At 40.4% G+C, this 17,922-nt stretch overlaps 3 protein-coding genes across 5 annotated transcripts; all 3 read left to right on the top strand.

Moving 5' to 3' along the window:
• The first annotated feature begins 2,526 nt into the window (after positions 1 to 2,526).
• LOC114444421 (extracellular calcium-sensing receptor-like) lies at positions 2,527 to 6,380 on the top strand. Of its 3 annotated transcripts, XM_028418949.1 has the most exons (9): positions 2,527 to 2,777; positions 3,000 to 3,294; positions 3,426 to 3,512; positions 3,604 to 3,873; positions 3,981 to 4,187; positions 4,272 to 4,547; positions 4,845 to 5,072; positions 5,154 to 5,277; positions 5,358 to 6,380. In XM_028418949.1, the coding sequence occupies exons 1-9, from the start codon at positions 2,539 to 2,541 to the stop codon at positions 6,266 to 6,268; spliced, it is 2,637 nt and encodes an 878-aa protein (XP_028274750.1). In that variant the 5' UTR covers positions 2,527 to 2,538; the 3' UTR covers positions 6,269 to 6,380. The 3 variants fall into 3 exon arrangements, with proteins under 3 accessions (XP_028274750.1, XP_028274751.1, XP_028274752.1); XM_028418950.1 differs by lacking the exon at positions 3,604 to 3,873; XM_028418951.1 differs by lacking the exons at positions 3,426 to 3,512; positions 3,604 to 3,873.
• A 621-nt stretch (positions 6,381 to 7,001) lies between these two features.
• On the top strand, positions 7,002 to 11,902 carry LOC114444422 (extracellular calcium-sensing receptor-like). Its single transcript, XM_028418952.1, has 9 exons — positions 7,002 to 7,126; positions 7,338 to 7,632; positions 7,765 to 7,851; positions 7,943 to 8,212; positions 8,361 to 8,567; positions 8,646 to 8,921; positions 10,450 to 10,677; positions 10,759 to 10,882; positions 10,992 to 11,902. The coding sequence occupies exons 1-9, from the start codon at positions 7,017 to 7,019 to the stop codon at positions 11,900 to 11,902; spliced, it is 2,508 nt and encodes an 835-aa protein (XP_028274753.1). The 5' UTR covers positions 7,002 to 7,016.
• A 1,034-nt stretch (positions 11,903 to 12,936) lies between these two features.
• LOC114444506 (extracellular calcium-sensing receptor-like) lies at positions 12,937 to 17,077 on the top strand. Its single transcript, XM_028419122.1, has 9 exons — positions 12,937 to 13,100; positions 13,174 to 13,468; positions 13,569 to 13,655; positions 13,786 to 14,055; positions 14,257 to 14,463; positions 14,571 to 14,846; positions 15,582 to 15,809; positions 15,898 to 16,021; positions 16,164 to 17,077. Exons 1-9 carry the CDS (start codon positions 12,991 to 12,993, stop codon positions 17,075 to 17,077), a joined length of 2,511 nt encoding a protein of 836 aa, XP_028274923.1. The 5' UTR covers positions 12,937 to 12,990.
• The last annotated feature ends 845 nt before the right edge of the window (positions 17,078 to 17,922 follow it).

Here is a 17,922-nt window from a genome sequence, read left to right as displayed (position 1 = left end):
ACTGCCACTTTAAACGCTAAAACACACATGAGTTGTCCTAGGTGGACATGCAGTCATGATGCTGTGACATACATTGCATGCAAGCTTTTAATCTTCATGTTTTTTATATATTTGTTTGTCCTCTTTTTAGACTTTACTGGCAACCACAATCGCAACCCTCAAGGCTATAATGGTGAGTTCACATTCAATTCTATGGTTTCTGGTATGAGGTAGCAATGCTGTAATCCAGGTTTTTTTTACTGCAAGACCAAAGAGACTGCAATGAAACCCCACTTGTACCATTCATAAAATGCGAATTGACTAGATGTGCAATACTGACATTGTTGTTGGTATTTAAAAGGAAGGTTCAGCTCCAGAGAGGCAAGTGTGATTTTCTGATACATTTCTTAGCCTCACTGATATCCCTCTGTGTTTTGACCTTTCCATCTTTTTGGGGTTTATCTCGTCATTTGTCATGATGTTTCACTCACCAATGAGGAGCTGTTTGATTAGGGTTAAAGATGCACTTCAGGAAAAATCAGTACGCTGAAAGATGGTAAACAATTTTGCTGAGCTTCATTTATTTTGAACTGGGTTGCTATAGGTCTTAAGGACTGCTGTCCCACTGTCTTGTATGACAACACTTTTTTAACTTGCCAAGCTATTGTGTCCCCTGCAGTTTCAGGCAAAATTGTTGAATGTGAAGAAGAAGGTGCAAACACTCTGATTCAAGTTTATTAAAATAACTATAGCCTGTTGTTGTTCATAGAGCAGGCTGCTTCATAGAGCAGCCTGTTGTTGTTCATAGACCATTTCAGTATGCACTATCCAAGCCAAAAGTAATCACAACACTTTCTTTGGTGTTCTGTATTTCTACATATGTTCCTTCAAACTTGTTTACCTGTGACATCACTGCTATTCAGACATATGGCAGTAATGTCATTGGCAGACAATGTGGAATTGCTCCCCGTGCAACTGAAGCATACTAAAAAAAGACAAAGGTTGCAAAGTGCTGAAATGGTTCATTAATTATAACATTGTTTCAATGTAGACTCAATGAAATTTCAATGCAATACATTTGAATAAATATGGATTCAATGTCAAACATTTTTAGCTTCGTTTCAAAGTTGATGTTTCCACTGAAATTACAATATGGTGCTAAGGATTTAAAATTTAATAAATAAGGAGGCAGCATGTGATTTACTTTCAATCCTAGCATAAATAATCTTTTGACCACCTTCATATCATAAATATAACATTTATGAGAAATGACTTCTTGTTTTATACACACAAGATGTTATTCTTTAGTATCACAAGATCCTCTTGGGTTTAGAATAGAGAAAACAGATTAGGTCAAACTGTTATGAAACAATAAACTCAGGATCCAAATGCTGGTCTCAAAGGTGTTCGGGTTTATTTACAGAACAAAAAACAACCACTAGGGTGAAACGGTCTCTCTGGAGTAAACGAAAAACAACCACAAGGGCGAAAGTCTGAGGAAAACAAAAAATTCCACGATGGTGGGAATCCTTAAAGGCGCTCTGGAGACTGCAGCGGGAGATTGGACGGGACCAAGGCTGAGGCTCCTAGGAGGCAGAAGGAAAAAAGGATAAGTACGAGCGGTTGGAGTATAAAAGGTTCAGGAAGGAGATCGATCTGATTACCACGACGTGAGCTGAAGAACTGACGAGGAAGGCAGGTAAGTGAGGTCCTTAAATAGGCGGGGAACTTAATGTAGATGAGAAACAGGTAAGACCAATCAGCCCAGTACTCCGCCCAGAGGAAGCTGCAGCCCAAACAGAGCACCTGAAAGAAAAAGCAAAGGGAAAACAAAGAAAAACACAACAACCAGGAGGCCAAAAGAGGGTGCTCATGCGTCCACCACACAAACACATCAAATTTAAACAGAAATGCATATACTACCTGTACCATAAGTCACACCTTTTTCATCCTTTGGCTGGGTTTACGACTTCAGGTGCAACTTATAAAATAAAATATATATGTTATGTTAACATACCTGACACCTAGTGAGTTGTTTATTGTTGTTTTTACTTCATGTAGCTGAATAACCATCATTGTGTTACATTAGCGTACACCTATTCAGCCTGTTGTTCTCTATTCTATTGTTATTATTATAACTTGCCTTCAAGGTGATATGTCTGTTCGCGGTCTCGGACTTTGTAAAATAAAGTTTTACCCAAAAATGCGTCTTAAAACGTACAACTTTTTTCTTCTTAATTTTGCATTTCTTGGCTGGCGCGACTTATAATCCGGAAAATACGGTATCTAATAACCCACGGTGATCTGGAGAAGATTTTCAGTATAGGTAAATAATAAAATGAACCCACCAGTAGCAACTTTAAGAACTCAGACAACACAAATATGTTTGAAAAGTTATTTGTTGTTAATTAATTCTGCCTCTGTGTTTACTGAAATTATTCTCGGCCCTGCCCCTGCGTCTTCTTTTTCTGCCCTGATAGGTGGCATTCAAGAATAAACAGTACTGCAAGTCAATAAAAGAGGGTGACAAAGCAGACTGGACTCAGCAGATAGAGTTACATGGGGAAAGTCATGCAGTCACACAGCAACCTGCTTTTGCTTGTGTTGTACTTCTGCTTTTCTTCTGCTGCATCATCTCCTCAGTTTTCCTCCTCTTGTCAGTTGCAGGGACGGTTTCATTTAAATGGGATACACAAAACTGGAGACGTGGTTCTTGGTGGATTGTTTCAAATCCACTTTTTTTCTGTCTTCCCTGATCTGTCTTTTACATCAGAGCCACAGCAGCCCTCTTGTCATGGGTGAGTCTAGCAGAGAACCAGTAAACATGTTTACCATGAGTAAAATATGTTTTTATTAATCAGACATTATGTTGTGTACTCATGACATGTTAGTTTTTTTAGCATATTGTGTGTTCATACTTTTCCTTTAAATCTTGTTATTTCTTGATTAAAATCTGTAACAACATGTAAATGTTTTACATTATATTCTGTTTCTTTGCTAAAATATGATATTTCTGTTAGTTTTGATGTTCTAGGATTCAGGCAGGTCCGGACCATGGCTTTTGCTGTTGAAGAGATCAACAGAAACTCGAAGTTGCTGCCTAATCTCAGTCTGGGATACAGTCTGTATGATAACTGCCTCAATCTTGGAATTGGGTTCCGTGCAGCCATGTCAATGGCCAGTGGTCAAGTGGAGCACATTGTATTAGATGATAACTGTGTAGGAAGCCCTCCAGTTATGGGGATTGTTGGGGATCCTTCATCCACCCGCTCTATTGCCATCTCCTCTGTCCTAGGCTTGTACAGAGTACCTATGGTAAGTTTGCTGCTTATAAATTCTCTTGGATAATGTTGAGCTAATGTCATAGTTTGTTGTGAACGCTGTTATGGTGGAAGATAGCTAAAGGTTTAGAATATTTTAGAACACACAGTCTGTGTCTTTAACAGGTGAGTTATTTTGCCACGTGCTCCTGCCTGAGTGACCGGCAAAAGTTTCCTTCTTTCTTTAGGACGATCCCAAGTGATGCTTTCCAGGTAAACATCTGTTAAGCCACAAAAATAAAAGGCTGTGATATGGTTCATTGTGTAGCCTGTTTATCCACTAATGCTCTCTTTGTTCACTCAGGTTAGTGCTATGATTCAAATTATTAAACACTTTGGCTGGACTTGGGTTGGTCTGCTGATCAGTGATGATGATTATGGACTCCATGCTGCTCAGTCTTTCCAATCTGACCTGAGTCAGTCTGGAGATGGCTGTCTGGCTTACTTAGAGATTTTGCCCTGGGGCTATGACCCAGCTGAACAGAGGAGGATTGTGGATGTGATGAAGAAATCTACAGCTCGTGTAGTCATTGTGTTTGCACTTCAGAGTCACATTATTAACCTCATTGAAGAGGTTGGGCTTTAAATACAATTTTCTTTTAAGTTTATATAATTATTAGGATTTTCCTAACTGTGATCTAAAGGCATACATTTGTGTATTTTGTATAATTTAATGTACAGGTGGTGAAGCAGAATGTGACAGGCCTGCAGTGGTTGGCCAGTGAAGCCTGGACAACAGCAGCTGTTTTGCAGACTCCTCAACTCATGCCATACCTGGGAGGCACACTGGGCATTGCTGTACGTCGAGGAGAAATCCCAGGCCTCAGGGACTTCCTGTTACAAACACGACCTAATATACACCATGACAACAGATATGGAAATAGCACAGTGAGTGTGTTTTGGTGTCATTTATTTTTAATATGAACAGTATTACACTGTATAACAGTATTTATAACATCTTTGATGTTTCAGGTGAATCAGTTTTGGGAGTTCACCTTTCAGTGTAGGTTTGCTCCACCTCCAGCAGGTTGGGTGGAGGGTGGGGGAGCACTGTGTACTGGACAGGAAGATCTGGAGACTGTGGAGACAGAGTTCTTGGACACTACAAACCTCAGGCCAGAATACAATGTTTATAAAGCTGTGTATGCTCTGGCATATGCTCTTGATGACATGCTGCAGTGTGAGCCAGGGAGAGGGCCTTTTAACGGGCACAGCTGTGGCAGTTTCCAAAAGCTGGAGCCATGGCAGGTGTAATACCATGTTTTCATAGAACGGAATGTCCTCTATGTCTCACAGTAGCATTAGAGGGATTTAAATGCATGTAATGAATGTCTGGCACAGAGTTTAAGTGATTGTTTTTTAGTAAAAACAAAACAAAAAATCTGCTAAAAATATTGTCAACAGTATTAAAAACAGCTATAATGTTTTGTCAGAGTCTCTATATTGTGTTATATAGACTCAATGTGCTGTCTCATTGTTTAACAGTGGACACTGATTGTTTTCTACATTCTTCTTTCTCTTTGGATTTTTTCTACATTTGGTTAGCTTGTGCACTACTTACAAAAGGTCAACTTCACCACATCGTTTGGAGATCAAGTGTCATTTGATGAAAATGGTGATGCTTTACCAATATATGACATCATGAACTGGCACTGGCTCCCTGATGGAAGAATTAAAGTTCAGAATGTGGGTGATGTTAAGAGGTCAGCAGCTGGAGGGGAAGTACTCAAACTCAATGAAGACAGAATCTTCTGGAACTTTGAACCAAAGAAGGTTATCTTAGATGTCTTCCAAAAGTATATGTTAGTAATGAGTAAATATGCGATACAACAGATGAGTGCCTTCTTCCTGCAGCCACCGCGCTCAGTGTGTAGTGACAGCTGTCCTCCAGGCACCCGCATGGTGAGAAAGAAGGGGGAACCTGAGTGCTGTTTTGACTGCATCCCTTGTTCTAAAGGAAAGATCAGTAATAAGACCAGTGAGTCTTCATGTTTCAGTATTTGTATTTTGTTCTCAGTATATATAGTATGGATCTCTCTGCTTTCTCCCTTCTTTCAGACTCCATGGAGTGCACCAGTTGTCCAGAAGATTTCTGGTCAAGCCCCCAGCTTGACCACTGTGTTCCTAAGAGGACAGAGTTCCTCTCCTACCATGAGCCTCTGGGAATCTGCCTGACAACTGCCTCATTGCTAGGCACATTTATCTGTGCTGCTGTTTTAGGGATCTTTATCTATCACCGCAGCACACCTATAGTAAGGGCCAATAATTCTGAACTGAGTTTCCAGCTTTTGCTGTCACTCAAACTCTGTTTCCTGTGTTCACTGCTGTTCATCGGTCGACCCAGACTGTGGACCTGCCAGCTGAGACATGCAGCATTTGGGATCAGCTTTGTGCTTTGTGTCTCATGCATCCTGGTGAAAACTATAGTTGTTCTGGCTGTGTTCAAGGCCTCTAAACCAGGAGGGGAAGCCAGCCTGAAGTGGTTTGGCGCTATGCAGCAGAGAGGAACAGTTCTGCTTCTAACTTTAATTCAGGCAGCAATCTGCACTGCATGGCTTCTTTCTTCCCCTCCAGCTCCACATAAAAACACCCAATACCACAATGACAAGATAGTCTATGAGTGTGCAGTTGGGTCAACTGTTGGTTTTGCAGTGTTACTGAGTTACATCGGCTTGTTGGCCATCCTCAGTTTTCTTATAGCTTTTCTGGCCAGGAATCTTCCAGACAGCTTCAATGAGGCCAAGCTCATCACTTTCAGCATGTTGATCTTCTGTGCTGTGTGGGTGGCCTTTGTTCCTGCTTACATCAGCTCACCAGGCAAACATGCAGATGCAGTGGAGGTATTTGCTATCCTGGCTTCCAGTTTTGGCCTCTTGGGAGTGCTGTTTGGACCAAAATGTTACATCATTCTGCTGAGACCAGAGAGAAACACAAAGAAAGCGATCATGGGTCGAGGAGTCACCAAGTAATAAAAAGTATAGTAATTTAACCTGTATTTTAAATTTATTTAACAGTTCATGGAAAAATCTATTATTATTAATGTTTTATCTGAATAAATGATATATATGATATAAATAATCACCTAAAATGTGTTTTACTGTTATTCCATGCCTGTTTTGCTTGATTACACAGTTGAAAACATATAGCAATTCAATCCAGATGTTTCTCCTTTATATAAGTATTTCAGACACAATGCGTGGTAAGTAAATATAGCCATTTACTTATGACTTCTGGTTTATCACAAGACAAAGAGTTATTCTTACATATACTATACAAAGATCCATTGGATTTGGAATACAGAAACCAGATTTGGTCGAATACATCACATTTAAACACATTTTCAGTATATATAAATATTTTAAATGAACTCATCAGTATCAACTTCTTCAAGGACTCACACAACACAACAGAAATATGTTTGGGAAGTTATTTGTTGTTAATTAATTCTGCCTTTGTGTTTACTGAAATGATTCTCGGCCCTGCCCCTACTTCTTCTTCTTCTGCCCTGATCGGTGGCATTCAAGAATAAACAATACTGCAAGTCGATAAAAGAGGGTGACAAAGCAGACTGGACTCAGCAGATGGAGTTACATGGGGAAAGTCATGCAGTCACAGATCAACCTGCTTTTGCTTGTGTTGTACTTCTGCTTTTCTTCTGCTGCATCGTCTCAGTCTTCCTCCTCTTGTCAGTTGCAGGGACAGTTTAATTTAAATGGGATGCACAAAGCTGGAGATGTGGTTCTTGGTGGATTGTTTCAATTCCATTTTTTTTCTGTCTTTCCTGATCTATCTTTTACATCAGAGCCACAACAACCCTCTTGCTATGGGTGAGTGTTTCAGAGAACCATTAACATGTTTACCATGAGTAAAATATGTATTTATTAAATCAGACAATATGTTGTGTACTCATAAAATGTTAGGTGTTTTTTTTAATATTGTGTGTTTATACTTCTTTTATTTTTCTAGTATTCCTTGATTACAAACATGTAAATGTTTTACATTATCTGTTTCTTTGCTAAAATATGATATTTCTGTCAGTTTTGATGTTGTAGCATTCAAGCGGGCCCAGACCATGGCCTTTGCTGTTGAAGAGATCAACAGAAACTCTAAATTGCTGCCTAATCTGAGTCTGGGATACAGTCTGTATGATAACTGCTTCAGCCTTGGAGTTGCCTTCCGTGCAGCCCTGTCAATGGCCAGTGGTCAAGAGAAGCACATTGTATTATATGATAACTGTGTAGGAAGCCCTCCAGTTATAGGGATTGTGGGGGATACTTCATCCACCCGCTCTATTGCAATCTCCTCTGTCCTAGGCTTGTACAGAGTACCTATGGTAAGTTTGCTGCTTTAATAGTTCTCTTGGATAATGTTGAGCTAATATTATACTTTGTTGTGAACACTGTTATGGTGGAAGATGTCTAAAGGTTTAGAATATTTTAGAACATACAGTCTGTGTCTTTAACAGGTGAGTTATTTTTCCACGTGCTCCTGCCTGAGTGACCGGCAAAAGTTTCCTTCTTTCTTTAGGACGATCCCAAGTGATGCTTTCCAGGTAAACACCTGTTAAGCCACAAAAATAAAAGGCTGTGATATGGTTCGTTGTGTAGCCTGTTTATCCACTAATGCTCTCTTTGTTCACTCAGGTTAGTGCTATGATTCAAATTATTAAACACTTTGGATGGACTTGGGTTGGTCTGCTGATCAGTGATGATGATTATGGATTCCACGTTGCTCGATCATTCCAAAATGACCTGAGTCAGTCTGGTTCTGGTTGTCTGGCATACTTAGAGATTTTGCCCTGGGGCTATGACCCAGCTGAACAGAGGAGGATTGTGGAGGTGATGAAGAAATCTACAGCTCGTGTTGTCATTGCGTTCGCACCTGACAATCACATGATTAATCTCATAGAAGAGGTTGGGCTTGATTTTAACTAAATATAACTATTAAGATCTGCATACTATTTGTACACATACATGTACATATGCTGTATGTATTTTCAACAGTGTAATTAGGAAAGATCTGCTTAAAGTCATGGAGTATTTTGTATAATTTAATGCACAGGTGGTGAGGCAGAATGTGACAGGCCTGCAGTGGTTGGCCAGTGAAGCCTGGTCAGCAGCAGCTGCTCTTCAGACTCCTCGCCTCATGCCGTACCTGGGAGGCACACTGGGCATCGCCATACGTCGAGGAGAGATCCCAGGCCTCAGGGACTTCCTGTTACAAACACGACCTAATATACACCATGACAACAGATTCGGAAATAGCTCTGTGAGTGTCTTTCAGTGTCTTTTATTCTTTTAATATTAAACTATTGACAATATTTATAACATGTTTGTAATGTTTCAGGTGAATCAGTTTTGGGAGTTCACCTTTCAGTGTAGATTTGCTCCACCTCCAGCAGGTTGGATGGAGGGTGGAGGAGCACTGTGCACTGGACAGGAAGATCTGGAGACTGTGGAGACAGAGTTCTTGGACACTTCAGACCTCAGGCCAGAATACAATGTTTATAAAGCTGTGTATGCTCTGGCATATGCTCTTGATGACATGCTGCAGTGTGAGCCAGGGAGAGGGCCTTTTAACAGGCACAGCTGTGGCAGTTTGCAAAAGCTGGAGCTATGGCAGGTGTGATACTAGTTTATGCTCCACCTCTGTTTGCATGGCCAGTTTAAATCCTGCCCTGTATAATTTATTGAAGAATAGCATTATACCCGTTAGATTTAAAAGGAGTAAATGAATGCAGCAAAGGGCAGAACGAAAGTTACTTCAGCAACATTATATGTTTAGGCCTATATACACTACTCAAAAATATAAAGGGAACACTAAAATAACACCTCCTAGATGTCAATGAATTCAATGAATTCAATGAAAATATTTATTCATTACATAGTGGAATACATTGAGAACAAAATAACATAAAAATGATCAATGTAAATCAAAACTATTAACCAATTCAGGTCTGGATTTGGAACCAAATTCTCAAAATCAAAGTGGAAAATCACATTACAGGCTGATCCAACCTGAGCGAAAATTCTTCAAAACAAGTCAAAATGAGGCTCAGTAGTGTGTGTGGCCTCCACGTGCCTGTATGACCTCCCTACAATGCCTGGGCATGTTCCTGATGAGGCAGTGGATGTTCTCCTGAGGTTCCTCTCAGACCTGGATTAAAGCATCAGTCAACTTCTGGACAGTCTGTGGTGCAATGTGGCGTTGGTCGATGGAACGAGACATGATGTCCCCGATGTGCTTGATTGAATTCAGGTCTGGGGAACGGGCAGGCCAGTCCATAGCATCAATGCCTTCATCATGCAGAAGCAAAGCAGAATGTTCTCCAATGCGTCTCCAGACTCTGTCACATCTGTCACATGTGCTCAGTGTGAACCTTCTCTCATCTGTGAAGAGCACAGGGCACCAATTGTGAATCTGCCAATCTTGGTGTTCTCTGGAAAATGCCAATTGCCCTGCACGGTGTTGGGCTGTAAGCCCAAGCCCCACTTGTGGACGTCAGGCCCTCATACCACCCTCATGGAGTCTGTTTCTGACAGTTTGAGCAGAAACATGCATATTAGTGGCCTGCTGGAGGTCATGTTGCAGGGCTCTGGCAGTGCTCTTCCTGCTCCTCCTTGCACAAAGGAGGAGGTAGCGGTCCTGCTGCTACGTTGTTGCCCTTCTACGGCCCCCTCCACGTCTCCTACTGTACTGGCATGTCTACTGGTATCTCCTCCATGCTCTGGACACTGTGCAGATGGATACCGCAAACCTTCTTGCCACAGCTCGCATTTATGTGCCATCTTGAATGAGCTGCACTACCTTAGCAACTTGTGTGGGTTGTAGACACCTCTCCTTTATAGGGGTTGTCTTGATAATTGCCTCTCATTTCCACCTGTTGTCTGTTCTATTTGCACAACAGCAGCTGGAATTGATTCACAATCAGTGTTGCTTCCTAACTGGAAAGGTTGATTTCACAGAAGTGTGATTGACTTGGAGTACATTGTGTTCTTTAAGTGTTCCCTTTATTTTTGAGCAGTATACATTACTATCACTGCACTTTTATGTTCAGAGGTGTAGCATGATAAATACTGAGAATGGCCATGTATCCATTGTTAATCTGTCCTCTTTGGTTTTCCTCTTCTCTTCTTCTGGATTTTGTTAGCTTGTGCACTACTTACAAAAGGTCAACTTCACCACGTGGTTTGGAGATCAAGTGTCATTTGATGAAAATGGTGATGCTTTACCAATATATGACATCATGAACTGGCACTGGCTCCCTGATGGAAGAATTAAAGTTCAGAATGTGGGTGATGTTAAGAGGTCAGCAGCTGGAGGGGAAGTACTCAAACTAAATGAAGACAGAATCTTCTGGAACTTTGAACCCAAGAAGGTTATCTTACATGTCTTCCCAAAATATACGTTAGAAATGAGTAAATATGTAATACAACAGATGAGTGTCTTCTTCCTGCAGCCACCGCGGTCAGTGTGTAGTGACAGCTGTCCTCCAGGCACCCGAATGGTGAGAAAGAAGGGGGAACCTGAGTGCTGTTTTGACTGCATCCCTTGTTCTGAGGGAAAAATCAGCAATAAGACCAGTGAGTCTTCATGTATCAGTATTTGTATTTTGTTCTCAGTATATACCATATATATATGTATATATCATATACGGTAATATGGATCTCTCTACTTTCTTCCTTCTTTCAGACTCCATGGAGTGCACCAGTTGTCCAGAAGATTTCTGGTCCAGCCCCCAGCATGACCATTGTGTTCCTAAGAGGACAGAGTTCCTCTCCTACCATGAGCCTCTGGGAATCTGCCTGACAACTGCCTCATTGCTGGGCACATTTATCTGTGCTGTTGTTTTAGGGATCTTTATCCATCACCGCAGCACACCTATAGTACGGGCCAATAATTCTGAACTGAGTTTCCAGCTTTTGTTGTCACTCAAACTCTGTTTCCTGTGTTCACTGCTGTTCATCGGTCGACCCAGACTGTGGACCTGCCAGCTGAGACATGCAGCATTTGGGATCAGCTTTGTGCTTTGTGTCTCGTGCATCCTGGTGAAAACCATAGTTGTTCTAGCTGTGTTCAAGGCCTCTAAACCAGGAGGGGAAGCCAGTCTGAAGTGGTTTGGTGCAACGCAGCAGAGAGGAACAGTTCTGCTCCTAACTTTAATTCAGGCAGCAATCTGCACTGCATGGCTTCTTTCTTCCCCTCCAGCACCACATAAAAACACCCAATACCACAATGACAAGATAGTCTATGAGTGTGTAGTTGGGTCCACTGTTGGTTTTGCAGTGTTACTGGGCTACATTGGCTTGTTGGCCATCCTCAGTTTTCTTATAGCTTTTCTGGCAAGGAATCTTCCAGACAGCTTCAATGAGGCCAAGCTCATCACTTTCAGCATGTTGATCTTCTGTGCTGTGTGGGTGGCCTTTGTTCCTGCTTACATCAGCTCACCAGGCAAACATGCAGATGCAGTGGAGGTATTTGCCATCCTGGCTTCCAGTTTTGGCCTCTTGGGAGTGCTGTTTGGACCCAAATGTTACATCATTCTGCTGAGACCAGAGAGAAACACAAAGAAAGCGATCATGGGTCGAGGAGTCACCAAGTAATAAAAAGTATAGTTATTTAACCTGTATTTTGAATGTATTCATCATTTAATGAAAAAAATATATTATTTCACACGAATTAAAGAACATGATGATGAATAATCACTTAAAAACGTGTTTTACTTTTAGTCAATACCTGATTACACAGTTGAAAACATATAGCAATTCAACCCAGATGTCTCCTTAACAACGTCATCATGGTGCTTTAAGGCTGTCAAATATAATAAATAAGGAGGCAAAATGTGATTTTCTTTAAATGTTCATACAGATATTATTACTACCTTTCAGACACAACACGTGTAATATAATCATATTTACTTGTGAGTTCTGGTTTATCACAAGACAAAGAGTTATTATTAACTCTATTATTAGTTAAGTACAACACAACACAAATTTCTGCACGCATGACACCTAATCAAACTCAAAGAAAAATCTCTCAAAAAAGACAATTACACTTTTTCACACACTCTCCTGTAATGTGTTTTCACACATTATTGCCATAGCAAATAAAGAAATTTTGGACCAACAAGCAAACTTGAGAAAATTACTACAGAGTTACATAGTGTTACCTTAAAGTCTTCACTAACCTGACAAAAGCATACTCTGGTTCTTTTGCTTAGACGTCTGGCTCCCTCTTAAGGTTAAGCAGGAAAGGACTCCTCACACATTGGTATTTTTTTTTTGAGTTAGTGTGTAACTATTAATAGTAAATTGTCCCTGTATGTGTCTGAGGTATAAAACATGATTTCCTAAACAAATTAACACTGAATGTGCTTTAATTCTATTTTGCAAATAAACACAAATATTAAAGCTGCTGATATGTCACAGTTATGAAATACATACACTGCCTATGCTCTGCTGCTGCCCATGCCCTGATGGGTGGTGTGAATGCTCAAGGGGTTTACATAGTCCTGTATATAAAACGAAGTACCCATGCTTGCAGTTCAGAAAGAAGCAGGGTAGTTATGGGGGTCTTCTGTGTTAAATTATTGAATGTATGTTTATCTCTCATCATGATTCCTCCTAGCCTTTCTGAATTTGCTTTACTTTCTAAGTCCTGTAAATTGCAAAGAAAGTTTCAACTAAACGGGATGCACAAGCCTGGTGACATAGTCTTAGGAGGGTTGTTTGAAGTCCACTACAGTTCTGTCTTTCCCGAGCTGGCGTTCACCTCAGAACCACATCAGCCCAGCTGCCAGGGGTAAGGCTCACAGCAGACAGCATGCACAGACTACTATGACTTCAATTGTTGGTGATGTCGTTTTGTGTGATAGCTTTGATGCTCTAGGGTTTAGGCATGCCATGACAATGGCCTTCACTATTGATGAAATCAACAGGAGCTCCAAGCTGATTCCTAATGTGACTGTGGGATACAGTTTGTATGACAACTGTGCTACACTTGGCATTGGGTTCAGTGCTGCATTGTCCATGGCTAGCGGTGAGGAAAAGCAGTTTTCTCTTCAGGAGACCTGTTTAGGGACTCCTCCAGTCATTGGGATTGTGGGGGATCCCTTCTCCACTTTTTCAATTGCCACCTCCAATGTGCTGGGGTTATTCAAACTGCCAATTGTAAGTTTCATTTGTTTTGCTTCTTTTGTACATGTTGACATTTTGATTCATCATAAATTGTTAAAATAAGTGGAAGAAATTGTGGGAATATCTTTTTTAGGTAAGTTACTTTGCTACATGTTCCTGCCTGAGTGATCGACAGAGGTTTCCATCCTTCTTCAGAACAATACCAAATGATTCTTTCCAGGTGTAGTATTAGAAGTAGAAAAAGCCAAAAGTTTAATGTGCATAGATAATATGTTTTGTGCACTATCGATAACACTATTGATGTAAAATTCCAGCCTGTTCACTGATGCCTCCACCCTGTGTTCACTCAGGTGCACGCCATGATTCAGATTCTCAAACACTTTGGCTGGACCTGGGCAGGTCTCCTGGTCAGCGATGATGATTATGGGCTTCATGTTTCTAGATCCTTCCCGCCTGATTTGACACGGTCAGGTGGGGGTTGTCTAGCCTACTCAGAGATTTTGCCTTGGACCAATCATCAGAATGAATATAGGAGGATTGTGAACGTGATGAAAAAATCCACAGCTCACGTGGTGATTGTGTTTGCACATCAGATTCAGCTGATTCAACTCATGGAGGAGGTGTGAGAAAATAATCAGTATTTACATCTGTAGCTTATCTGTAGCTTACTATAATCCTTACTTATATACAAATCCACATGTATTTTAAGATTTTGTTTAAAAATGTTATTTTACTATCACTCTAGCTGTTATTAATTATAGACTACACTCTCACTACAATCTGAATAGTAGTTCTTCTTCACCACCTGTTATAATACACAGGTGGTGAAGCAGAATGTGACAGGCCTGCAGTGGATTGCCAGTGAAGCCTGGACATTAGTAGATGGACTCCATACCCCTGATTTCATGCCTTTCCTCAGTGGGACACTGGGCATCGCCATCCGTCGAGGTGAAATCCCAGGGCTCAGGGACTTTTTGCTAAGAATTAATCCTGAACAACATCACAATGATGATTATAAAAACAGCATGGTGAGTCTTTAACATTGCAAATTTATTATCATTTGTAATATATATATATATATATATAACATTTGACCATGTCAAATGTTATTGTGTGGTATTTTTATGCATTGCAGGTGAAGCAGTTTTGGGAGCACACGTTTCAGTGTAGATTTTCACCACCTCCAGCAGGTTGGGTGGAAGCAGAGGGAGCTGTGTGCACTGGGCAAGAAGATATAAAGAATGTGAAGACTGACCTTTTGGATGTGTCAGAACTCAGGCCAGAGTACAATATTTACAAGGCTGTGTATGCTCTGGCATATGCACTGGATGACATGCTGCACTGTGTTCCAGGGAGAGGCCCTTTCAGTGAGCACAGCTGTGCCAGTTTGCAAACACTTGAGCCTTGGCAGGTGCGATATCAGTTTACACTCTTACACCTTTTAACAACTGTAGTACGTTGAAGTAGGTCTTCAATCTGAATGTTTTTTGTTTGTCAGATAATTCTAGTAAAACTGTGATCATGTGCATTACTGCATCCTCATTTTGAACTATGTAAATACATGTTTACAGTGTGTCCCCAACATATAAGACTCTTTCATTTTCAATCAAAAAGAATGTCTTTTTTCTTTTTTGGGCAAATATAGAATAGGATAGTTGGCACGGGTTCTGATCTTAGTATTCACTCCTATTTTGAGAAACAAGTAAATTTAGTGCATCTTTGGTCTACCTTTTTTTGGCTCTGAGGATTGATCAGGAAAATACTTTTTTTTTGTTCTTCTTTCCATGCAGAACCTACTATTGTTTCTCAGCACCAAAATGGTATGAAAGTGGGCACAGCAAAATCATATACCACTGCCACATGTTTGTTTTTATATCTGTTTGTATCAGGTTCTGGTTGATGATGGTTCTGGTGCTGAGTTGATCCTATAGTGAATTACTATTGCTTCTTTAGGTAGGAAGTGGTATTACAAGATGGGCATTACAAAGACTAGCTGGTTAGCATAAACCTATTCCTCATTTTGTTAAAACTATTGTTTACATGGCAATTATAACATTTATTCAGATTTTATCTAAAGCATTTAAACAGACCATTCTCTTAATTTAAGGGAATGGACTCACACTGATGTAATTTCTCCCATTTGTAGCTGATGTATTATTTGGAAAAGGTCAACTTCACCACACCATTTGGAGATCAAGTGTCATTTGATGAGAATGGTGATGCTTTACCAATATATGACATCATGAACTGGCAGTGGCTCTCTGATGGAAGAATTAAAGTGCAGACAGTGGGTGATGTTAAGAGGTCGGCCTCTGGAGGGGAAATACTCACACTCGATGAAGGGAAAATCTTCTGGAACTTTGAACTGAAACAGGTTACATCTGTTAATTTTGATGTTTAATTTAATATTACATGCTATAACCACAAAACATAGTGTACAATAACAATAATTTTCCCTATAGCCACCAAGGTCAGTGTGCAGTGAGAGCTGCCCCCCAGGGACACGCATGGTGAGGAAGAAGGGGCAGCCTGTTTGCTGCTTTGATTGCATTCCTTGTTCTGAAGGAATGGTCAGCAATGAAACTGGTTGGTAAAAAATGCACATTTTACTATGCAGTATTTTCTTTTTGATAAATACACAGTTCCGTTGGCACCCTGTTGTGTTGACAAAAAAAATGTAGACCATGTAGAAAACTACCAGTAATTATTATCTACTCCCTTCTTTCAGACTCCATGGATTGCACCAGTTGTCCAGAGGACTTCTGGTCCAGCCCGCAGCGTGACCACTGTGTTCCTAAGGGGACAGAGTTCCTCTCTTACCATGAGCCACTGGGAATCTGTTTAACAACTGCTTCATTACTGGGTACATTCATCAGTGCTGTTGTCTTTGGAATCTTTACCTATCACCGCAGCACACCTATGGTACGGGCCAACAATTCAGAACTGAGCTTTCTGCTCTTGGTGTCACTCAAACTCTGTTTCCTGTGTTCACTGCTGTTCATTGGTCGACCCAGACTGTGGACCTGCCAGCTGAGACATGCAGCATTTGGGATCAGCTTTGTGCTTTGTGTCTCATGCATCCTGGTGAAAACCATGGTGGTCCTGGCTGTGTTCAAGGCCTCTAAACCAGGAGGTGGAACAAATCTCAAGTGGTTTGGTGCTATGCAGCAGAGAGGAACAGTTTTAGCTCTTACATGCATTCAAGCAGCAATCTGCACTGCCTGGATTGTCTCTGCCTCACCAGCTCCATATAAAAACACCCAATACCACAATGACAAGATAGTCTATGAGTGTGTAGTTGGGTCTACAATTGGTTTTACTGCATTGCTGGGCTATATTGGTTTACTTGCTATCCTCAGCTTCCTGTTGGCATTTTTAGCAAGGAATCTTCCTGACAACTTCAATGAGGCCAAGCTCATTACTTTCAGCATGTTGATCTTCTGTGCTGTGTGGGTGGCCTTTGTTCCTGCTTATGTAAACTCTCCTGGAAAATATGCAGATGCAGTGGAGGTGTTTGCCATCCTGGCCTCAAGTTTTGGCCTCTTGGGGGCGCTGTTTGGACCCAAATGTTACATCATTCTGCTCAGACCAGAGAGAAACACAAAGAAAGCGATCATGGGTCGAGGAAACACAAAGCCTTAAATTTAGCATATGCATCTATTTATCTAAACCCACAAATTATAAGCATATGTAGGTTTAGAAACAATTACGAAATATCAGTAAAATATTTGAGGACAACAAACAAATAAATATTATGAGTAAATTGTGTTTTGATTAAGGCTTTTATTAGAATTTTGAAATCTTTCCTACCACAAGGCTACCACTTGTGGCCACAGATGCTGCTGTTTCCATTATTGGGTAGGCAAAATGTGGTTTAGTTTAAATCTTATCATAGATTTGACTTGAACTTTGCTTTTACATTTTTGAACATGTTGTAATTTAGCCATTTATAGAATAAAGGATAACTTGTTTCATCTGAAAACATTTGTTCTTCTTATATGTATTATAAATGAGATCCTCTTTGGTTTGGATAAGCGAAAAATAGTGAAAGCAGCACATACTACATTTAATGAAATAGTGAGCACACATTCAATCAATTACTATTTTAAAGTATGATGAAATACACCCACATAGTTTAAAAATGGGGAACCACCTGCCACATTGCAAATTGGGCAAGGTTGTATGCATCCAGTTATCATTTGTTTCAGAAAGATTTAACTTTTAACTTTAACTTACAGTGCATTTTGCACTGTTTTAAGTGAGCACGGTCGAGGTGAGCTGGTACCATTGCAGTGGAAAGGAGGCTTTACTGTTCTACTCCCATCTAGTGGTTATGTTATTAACTCTTTTTAAGTGATTCACATAGTACAGATTTGGTCAAACACATCACATTTAAACAGAAATGCACATGCATGCACTGCATGTATCTAATAACCCACAGTGATTTGGAGAAAACATTTTCAATATAGATAAATGTTAAAATGAAC

The sequence above is a fragment of the Parambassis ranga genome, chromosome 13, assembly GCF_900634625.1.
Source record: "Parambassis ranga chromosome 13, fParRan2.1, whole genome shotgun sequence".
NCBI classification, from domain to species: Eukaryota; Metazoa; Chordata; class Actinopteri; family Ambassidae; genus Parambassis; species Parambassis ranga.
This window is presented reverse-complemented; position numbering and strand designations above follow the sequence as displayed.